This window comes from Carcharhinus amblyrhynchos, chromosome 4 (genome assembly GCF_965287045.1).
Source record: "Carcharhinus amblyrhynchos chromosome 4, sCarAmb.v2.hapA, whole genome shotgun sequence".
NCBI lineage: Eukaryota > Metazoa > Chordata > Chondrichthyes > Carcharhiniformes > Carcharhinidae > Carcharhinus > Carcharhinus amblyrhynchos.
The window spans coordinates 96,668,251-96,677,878 of NC_137327.1; the positions used below are offsets into that span (position 1 = coordinate 96,668,251).

Consider the following 9,628-nt stretch of genomic DNA (forward strand, 5'->3'; position numbering starts at 1 on the left):
CATTAATGATTTCAGGAAATGACAGGAAACAAGTAGTTTTAAACATTCTATACTTGAGGGTATTAAAACAAGATAAATTTTAGTTAGCCCCATGCTAAACCAAGGGGCTTGCATACCTGTAGGTTTGGGTCATTTTAAACCATGCTACATTGGAATTAGGGTTTACAACATGAAAGTAAACAGCTCAAAAGGAATACCAGATTAGCTTAACAACTGGCCACCAAGGTTAGAAAGAACTGAGTTTAGTTTAAAGCTGAACCTGGGACAAGGGATTGGCAGGGAGCAGACAGTCCCAAAAGAATAAGAAATTGAAAACACCAGGGAGCTGAGACAAAAAGAATGCCTCAAAAGATTGTCTGTTAAACTTAACAAGAAATTGATCAAGGTCCAGTTGGGCCAAGTATAGCAGATAAAATTCATGGAGTTAAAGAAACAGCTACAAGAATTAGATTTAAAGTGAGAAGACAGACAAAGAGGCCATTTAAAAGTTCAGTGATATCTTAACAGCCTGTTGAGCACCAGCAGCAAGATTGGGTACATGAATTGCGTAAAAGCTGGGATGCACATGGCAGTTTAAGGCAGGGGAATACTGAAAGGAAGTTGAAATCCAGGAAGTGGATCCTTGAAGGCAGAGAGAAAGGGCATTGTTTGAAAGACAATTCTTGAGTGGAGTTTGGAAACATTCATGTGGAAGCCAGAGTTCCAGTGAGACCAATTGGCAGACATATCTAGAGGGGGTTTAATAAAAATCTGCCACCTAGTGTATTGTCTGACCACATTTCACCTATTGGTTTATGTGGACTATATACCCATCAAGCACATTAGAATTGAAATTTTTATAATTTGTATATACTTGTAAAAAGGTATGGTGGGAGTGAGGAAGTAAATTATGGTTGAAAGTTAATCAGCTGTCCTGCAGCTCTGTTCATGCACTTTTAAACAAACTATATCTGCACAGAACAAAACTGAAGCAGACACCCAGATAGATGCACTATGAACAGCTGCACATTCTTTGCACTGTCAAATGAAACAGTCAACTTAAGGTTTAGTAATTTATACCCAAAACTCAAGTTATGCTGCATGCACATGACAATAATCTGGGTAACATTGAGTTATGTTCATTTGGTCCTACAAGTTCTTACAGGCAAGAAATTAATGCAATTCATTGCTATTCTTATGCTGACCACAGCATAGACACCATGCTCTATGCCAATTCCTACAAGAGGCAAAGCTTCAGCAGTTACTTGCTTCTCAGTCAAACATAAGCAAGCACAGAACTCTATAATCCAAGCAACCTGCATCATCTACCAACAGCTGTCGTTCCAAAATTAGATTTCTTCAGTAAGACAAAGGGTATTTGCATTCACCATATCAAGACAGTTCACATCATCTCAATATTCCAAATTATCAAATCCAATGCCACACACCAGACCTACTCCTCACCAGTTGCAGAGTCCCTTCTTCATAGGCAGATCCAGATTAAGCAGAGAGGCATACTGAAGAGATTCCCTCTTCTGAAGTACACCACAATAGGAAGAGGCTTCAGCCCTCATTTGTCTTTTGGTCACATTCATTGCACACCTTTATTTTGATGTTGTTGGCTAGAGGCAACTCAAATAAAGTGAAGTTCTGAATGAAGAACAGTCAATACTTGTCTGACTCATTGCAAGCTTAGCTCACATTGGGATAAGTAGTTGGTTACAACAGGGTCATTAATTGGTGCATCTTTTTAAAATCCACCAACACTCACTTATTCTTCAAATTAGATTTGCCAGTATTGTGCAAAATCTCATTTAGCAATCAAACCCCAGCAGCTATGATTGTTTACAGCTCACAGCTCCTTTTTCATTTGGAAAAATATGGATGCTTGAATACTAGACCTGGACTGCAACCAAGTTAATGGACACATGCCTTAGAATACAACCAGGAAATAGTTGATGGCAGGAATGCTGGTTATTGATGGGTAATCAGAATAGGCCAATACCAAGACATGTCCTTCCCCAGTCCTCCAACACCACCCCACGCACCCCCCCTGCCAATAATAAAGCTGCATTCATATTCTGCAGACTTTGTCTGTACCAATGTCCAATTCCTATGCTCCAAGATGGGTGGGTGGGGCAGGCAGTGGTGATGGTCACAAGAATCACTAGCAAAGATTATTGAAAAATACCCAAAGCACAAGTGCATGAACTGTTATGACATTCTGGGATGCAAGAACTGGATAAATATTTGAGCTTTAATTTTTTTTGCTGTGAAAGTAAAGATCAGGCCGTGGGATTTATGGATAACTCTCAATGTGGTGAAACAGACAAGTGGCTTATGGTGTTGCTAGTTTCTTCACTCATCTAATCTGGCAAGACCGTTCAAGAAAGCATACACTGCCACCTGACTTTTGATGCTGAATTCTAATTTCTTTCATAACTTCAATATCCTCTTTGTAGAACCTCCATCACTTACACAATAGAGCTTTACATTTAGTTTTAATCTAGTAAAGCTCACACCTAAATTTCCCCTGTTTAACACAATGTGCATCATCTTCAAATCCCTTCTAGCTTCCCATTTTCTACCCACCAGTCCCATCCATTTTAACAACCCCACATTCAAAACACACTTTTAAACAGTTTCCTTAAAGCCATGCACTTTTCTTACTCCTGACAGACCACTTGTGCGGAGAGTCTGCAGAAGGATCTAGATAGGCTGGGCGAATGGAATTTAATGTTGGCAAGTGTGAGGTGGTCCACTTTGGTAGGAAGAATGGTAGGAAGGACTATTACTTACAGGGCGAAAAACTGCAGCAGGCGACAGTGCAGAGGGACCTCGGGGTCCTTGTGCATGAGTCGCAAAAACCCAGCTTGCAGGTGCAGCAGGTGGTCAGGAAGGCTAATGGGATGCTGGCCTTCATAGCGAGGGGGATTGAATATAAAAGTAGGGAGGTCTTGCTGCAGCTGTATAGGGCATTGGTGAGGCTGCAGCTGGAGTACTGTGTGCAGTTTTGGGCGCCGCACCTGCGCAAAGATATTTTGGCCTTGGAGGGAGTGCAGAGGAGGTTTACTAGGCTGATACCGGAGTTGAGGGGGTTGAGCTATGAGGAGAGGCTGAATAAACTAGGCTTGTACTTGTTAGAGTTTAGAAGAATGAGGGGAGATCTCATTGAGACGTATAAGATGATGAATGGGATGGATAGGATAGAGGTGGAGAGACTCTTCCCACTCAAAAAAGACAGTAGGACTAGGGGGCACAGCCTCAAGATAGGGGGGGGGGGGGGGCAGTGGCGGTTTAGAACGGAGTTGAGGAGGAACTTCTTCACTCAAAGGGTGGTGAATCTCTGGAATTCTCTGCCCGTTGAAGTGGTGGAGGCTGCCTCGCTAAATATTTTTAAGACGCGGGTTGATGTGTTTTTGATAAGAGAGGGGATTAAGGGTTATGGGGAGAGGGCAGGAAGGTGGAACTGAGCCACGACAGATCAGCCATGATCTTATTGAATGGCGGGGCAGGCGTGAAGGGCTGGATGGCCTACTCCTGCTCCTATTTCTTATGTTCTTATGTAATTCTTGTATCTTCCAAAATTGGTAGAGTGCATAGCAAGAAGGCCTTTTTCCTCAAGTCAAATTCAAAAGTGTCTCCAAAATACTTAACTGTTTCAAGGATAGACTCCTTTCATCTAGAGCACCTGGTTAAAGAATCAAGATAAGCTTATTAACAAGTGACGTTTGCTGTTCATTACTCAGCCCCATAATTTCAGTTTAGATGTAGAACTAGAAGACAATGGAATATAGTTTTATCTTTTCTTCTAAAAAGATGGTCTACTGACCTATCCAAGCAAATTGTAAGGAAGTCCCTGACATTCAGAAAAAGTCTTTCACCAAATAGAGTACAAAATAAATTTCCTAGGTTAAGCATACCTGGATTCCTTTGGATGCTTAGATACACTAGCTGAGGGAGAAAACTGCAAAAAGTGATCAGATAAAAATAAACTACTGCAGAAGCTGGAAATTTGAAGTAAAAATGAAATACTGAAAAAACAGGGCAAGTTTGGCAGCATCTGAGGAGTTACAAATCATCATTGCAATGACTTTTTTGAAGGAGGCATCCATGGTGAAGAGCAGGAAGTTAGGATTGGTGGACTGGAAGTTGATGACCAGGTATCTGTATTTTCTGATGTTGACAGAGGGATAAACAGCAGCTAGAGCAGTAGGGATAACAATCTTGCTCCTCTGAAATAATGCTAATGCAATTTTTTTTGAACATCCATCCAAGCAACCAGATGAGGCCTCAGTTTAATGCCGCATGCAAAAGATCATGCAGCACTCCCTCAGCCCTGTGCTTGGGGGGGGGGGGTCGTCGTCTTTGGGTCAAACCAAGTAAACAAACTCGAATTACATTAAGATAAAGAAAAAAAGGGGGCACACTGGGGTGTCAATGTAGATTTTTATTTGAGACTTTAATGTGGAAGATATGATTGAGGCAAGAGAGCCAGTTGCCATTACAACAGCTACATCTGACAATTTGCAGAGCCTCAGTTTATCTGGTGAGAGAAAATTACCCAAAGTCTCAGTTGAATCACAAATTTGTCTAGATCCATTTACAATGGAACAGCCTTTTCAGAATGTACAGATGTGGTCATTTTTAAATCTACAATCCTTCTACTAAATTGGATTACTTGAAAGAGGGTGGGTATTAGAAAACAAAAAGCATAATCTAGTCTTTTTGTTGCTTCCTTCTTTGATTTATAATATTGCTCAATGCATTTGATGAACTATTAAAATTCCTACATACAAGGTGCTAGCCTTATTCACATTAACTCCATTATCTTTAGTGTATAGATCAAATAAAAACCATCCACCACACTCACCTTGTGTGCGGGGTGAGGAAGACAAAATTAAAGCATCACAAACAAGGACTGGAAATGTTACTTGTACCAAGATGTCATATGGAGACCTGAGGAACAATATTTTTGCTATCTACAGTGGAGGGATAATGTTGCAGACAGATCAGTAAAAAGTCTGACAACACCAGGTTTTAGTCCAACCGATTTATCTGATAATAGACTCACAAGCTTTCGGGGTTAGTCCCTTCGTCAGGTGAATGGAGAGTTCTGGCCTCAGACAGAGCATATAAAGCACAGACAGTTCAGAGATTACTGATTACCCAGGGAAGAAGCAACTCAGTGTAGAAATACTGCTGCATTTGCTGATTGAACAAGTGGAACATTTCCAAGCACCTCTACATAAAAAAGAGGAACTAGTTTATAAACTATGCCTCAAATAATTAATCTACATGCCCAAAGACAGCAAGGTTGACATGGCAAAGGCATTTCAACAACATGTATTTATGCATCATATTTAAATGTCCCAAGGTGTTTCATTAGAGCATTAAGAAAAATCGGGGGGGGGGGGGGGGGAGGAGAAGCGGTGGAATTTTCCTATCCTGCCCACCATGGAATTGTACCAGGCAGGTGGACAGAGGCAGGGTACAACCATAGAGGTTATGCTGAGGCAGTTGAAGGCATACCCAATAGTAGAGCTATTACAAAAAAGGACATCCTAAAACATTGGAGAGACCATACGACATTACGATAACAGATGAATGAACACTGCTCAACAAATCACCAGATAAGACTGTTCTCTTCCTGTGGAGAACACCTCAGTGGTCATGGGCGTTTGGCCTCTGATCTTGGCTAAGCACTCCAAGGCAGCCTTCATGACACAGCAGCACAATCACTGATCAGAGACTGATGGCCAAGTTCACACACGAAGACAGCCTCAACTGGAATCTTGGGTTCATGTCACACTAACCCCCACGACTTGCAAAATCTCACTAATTGTCCTGTCTGGAGACAATATACATCTAACTTGTGCTTAATACTCCTGCCACTCACATTATCTTAAAGCGCAGACAATGGTATTCACCTGTAAAGGCTCACATTTCAATCATTATCTTGTAAATTGATTTTGCCTTTATATGCCCTGTTCACTAATAGAACTCCCACTCACCTGACAAAGGGGCAGCAAGCACTCCAAAAGCTAATGGCTTTCGCTACCAAATAAACCTGCTGGACTTTAACCTGGTGTTGCAAGACTTCTTACTGTGTTTACTCCTGTCCAACACCAGCATTTCCACATCAGGAGCTATTAAACTCAGGGGTGACTCAAAGACCAGAATGAGATGAGTGCAGACACCACAGAGCAGAGTGGGACTGAAGGAGATTGCACAGATGTAGGGACTGACTAGGCCAGGAAGGGATTTGAAAACAAGAATGAGAATTTTATAAGTTAAAGGTTTTTCCTCAACCAGGAGCCAGTGTGGGTCAGCAAATGCAGGGTTGATGAGTGAACAGGAATTGGTGCAATAAGAACACAGGTCAGAGTACTGAGGACTGAATGTAGAATAAGCCAGTTTTTTTTTTTAAAAAGATATCCATGCTACAATGTCTAGGCCATGCTTTGATTTGGATCAGTCAAAAGTTAGTGGGGCATTAGTGAGCATCCCCTTCTCAGGAGCAGCCAGTGACAACATGCCCAAAAGCATACCCAAGTGAAAAAACATGAAAGTTATATATGCTGAGAGAAATGGCATTTGGCTCAGTTTGGAACTTGTGCAAAGCCCATTTAAAAGTTACACCACACTAAGGTGTTTGATCTACACCTCATGACTAATAGCATATTCTGCACCCTCTTCTTCCTGCCCATGTACTCACTATAAATAGTATATTTTCTGTAGCACAAGAAGCACTGTGCACTGTATATCAATAAATGTGACAATAATAAGTCAGATTTTAAGGTGCACTTTATACTTCAAAGCATCTTTGATATCCCTGTGTACCCAAACAGGGTACCCGAAAGCTTGTGCGTTTACTATCAAATAAATCGGTTGGACTAAAACCTGGTGTTGTCAGACTTTTTACTGTGTTTACCCCAGTCCAACACCGGCACATCCACATCATACCCAAACAGGTGCCACAGCATGGCAACTAGGGGATTGCCACAGTAACTTCATTGCAGTGTAAGGCTACTCGTGATACTAATTACAAAAATAAGCTTCAAATAAAAAAAACACATGCCTTTTCTTTAAAAAAAAGAGTACACGCAAAATTGGTGCGCAGAACTAGATAATTTCTATTTAAGTGTCTAAAGCCTGGACTATGCATGAAATAACCAGCCTACATGGGAGGAAATTTGAACAATATTATCTTGAAGGTTAGTCGGCCGGATAACTCTAAGGAGCCAGAATTCACAGGAACTTCCGGATTTAGGGTGGCCACACAGTTATAAAGGCTATAAATGTACAATTACTCGGGGGGAACATTATTGCCGCGGTGTAAAGAATTGCCTCATCGCTCCAAACCATCCGCCAGCGACAAAAGCCGCAGAGACAACAGCTTCCAACAAAAGGAGTTTTCAAAGTCGACAAACCGGGAGAGAAAGAAATAATCCAACAGCTGACAGAGTTAGATCATTAAAGTTTTAAAAATCTTTTACACTTCAGATTTTTAAGCGCAGGTTTTCCCCAGAAAAATTTTTAAAAGTACTTTTAAACAGCGACATTTTAGAGTTTAAACACAATAGCAGCCAACCCTGGGCTTGAAGCGGCGGGCGGAGGGGGGAGTTACTTCAATAAAGATATCTAAATATTGAAGAAACTCTTCGGCTTTCGAAGAGCGAGCGAAGGAAAGTTTAGAAAGCGATAGTTGGTGTTTCCACCCCACCACAGTGCGACCCGACTCGACTGTCAGCATCGCCCCGGCTCTTTGTCTAGCGGCCGCCCCAGCTGTCCCCCCCTCCCCCGGGGTCCCTCACACTCAGTCACTTCCCCGGGCCGGGGCCACGGGCCCACCATTCTCGCTCTCACTAACTCACCCAGAAGACGAAGCTGAAGACGATAAGAAAGGTTTTGAGGCAGGTGATGACCGGCTTGGTCTGCAAGCGCCGGGAAGAAGACGCTGCCATGGTTCTAACCGAGCTAAAACTCAGCTCCAGCAACTCGGTTATAACGCCTCCCCTAACCAGCCAACCAGCCCGGACCGCCCCCCGCCCCACCCTTCCCCAGCCGACCAACCCGGACCTCCTGCCCCAGCCCCTTCGGCACGCCTCCAGGCCCGCCCCTCCTCCGGGTGGGCCCTCCCCCCCGGCCGCCCACATGGCCAGGAGCCCGGGGCCCCGCCCCTCCGGCCCGCCCCTCCTCCAGCCCCGCCCCCTACCCCAGCCAACCAACCAGCCCGGGCCCCCAGCCCGGACATGCCCTCCCCGGCCCCGCCCCCAGCCAAACAACCAGCCCGGACCACCTGACCTCGCAACTCCGGCCCCTCCTCAGCCAACCAACCAGCCCGGATCCCTTGAACCCGCCCCTCCGGCCCTGCCGTCCAGCCACGTCCATCCTTCGGCGGCCCCCCAGGCAATAAACGAGCCCAAACCCCCTGGCCCCGCCCTTCCTTCAGCCCCCGCCCCTGCCAACAAACAAGCCCGAGCCCCCCGGCCCCGCCCCTCCCCTCCCCCAGTTAACAAACAAACCAACTCGGACCTCGTGACCCCGCCCCTCCAGCCCCGCCCCTCCTCCAGCCCAGCCCACTCTCCGCCCCCCCCAGCCAACCAACCAACCAGCACGGACACCGTGACCCCGCCCCTCCGTCCCCGCCCCTCCTTCCCTAGCCAACCAACAAACCAGCCCGGGCCCCCTGACCCCGCCCCTCCTCCAGCCCCTCCCCTCCTCCAGTCAACAACCAACCACTCCGGACCTCCTGGCCCCGCCCTCCTGCTCCACCCCCCCCCCCCCTCCCAGCCAACCTGCCAGCCCGGACCCCCAGAGCCTGCCCCTCTTCCAGCCTCGTCCCCGCCCCCCGGCCATAAAGAAAGACCGGCCCCCTGACCCCGCCCCTCCTCCGGCCTCGCCCCGCCCCCTCCCCCAGCTAACAAACCAACCAGCCTGACCCCGCCCCTCCCGCCCTCCCCCCCCGGCCCCAGCCCCTATTACAACGAACAAACCAGCACGGACCCCTTGACCCCGCCCCTCTCGCCCCTTTCTCCAGCCTCACCCTCTGCTCTAGCCCCGCCCCCTCCTTCCAGCCCCGCCCCGCCCTCCTGTACAGCAGCACCTTCCAGCCCCGCTCCCTCGGGCCGGCCCCACCTCCGCCCTCCAGCCCCGCCCCTTCCTTCCAGTCCCGCCGCCTCCACCTTGCCGGCTGCCAGGGAAATGACGCTAACAGATTCTTCCCTTCACCCTTTCTGGTCCGTCCCTTCATTGCTCTTCTCAGCTGTCAGTCATCCTAATTCAGTCATCCCAACTGTCAATCAATCCAACCGGCCGTCGATTAGGCGCCATTGTAAAAAGTGCCGGCGCAAGATTAGAGCTGGGCGTGTTGGAGATGGTGTCGGAGATGATATATTAGCACAGATGGAGGATTGGCTATTTAATGACTTCGAAGGCAACTTGCAGTGGCGCTAAGCGGTGAAGGGTTCCTTATCAATTGTATATATATAGGCAAGCGATGAGCTGACGAAACTGTGTACATGTCTGCACTCCTCTGCTCCCTGGTTCCAGTTGAGGTTCCTCTCTGACCAAGGACACGTGCCATTGCACCAGATTAGCCATGATTCTCCAGAACTAAGTTCCCATATCAGCATGCTCATTTATT

At 46.2% G+C, this 9,628-nt stretch overlaps 1 protein-coding gene across 1 annotated transcript in view; it reads right to left on the reverse strand.

Moving 5' to 3' along the window:
- Positions 1–8,019, reverse strand: part of LOC145342227 (tetraspanin-7-like) — a 28,525-nt gene extending 20,506 nt beyond the window's left edge. Inside the window, exon 1 of the mRNA XM_080187604.1 lies at positions 7,857–8,019. Within this exon, the coding sequence (XP_080043730.1) occupies positions 7,857–7,946 (90 nt within the window). The 5' untranslated portion in view covers positions 7,947–8,019. The remainder of the gene's footprint in view (positions 1–7,856) is intronic.
- Positions 8,020–9,628: the final 1,609 nt, after the last annotated feature.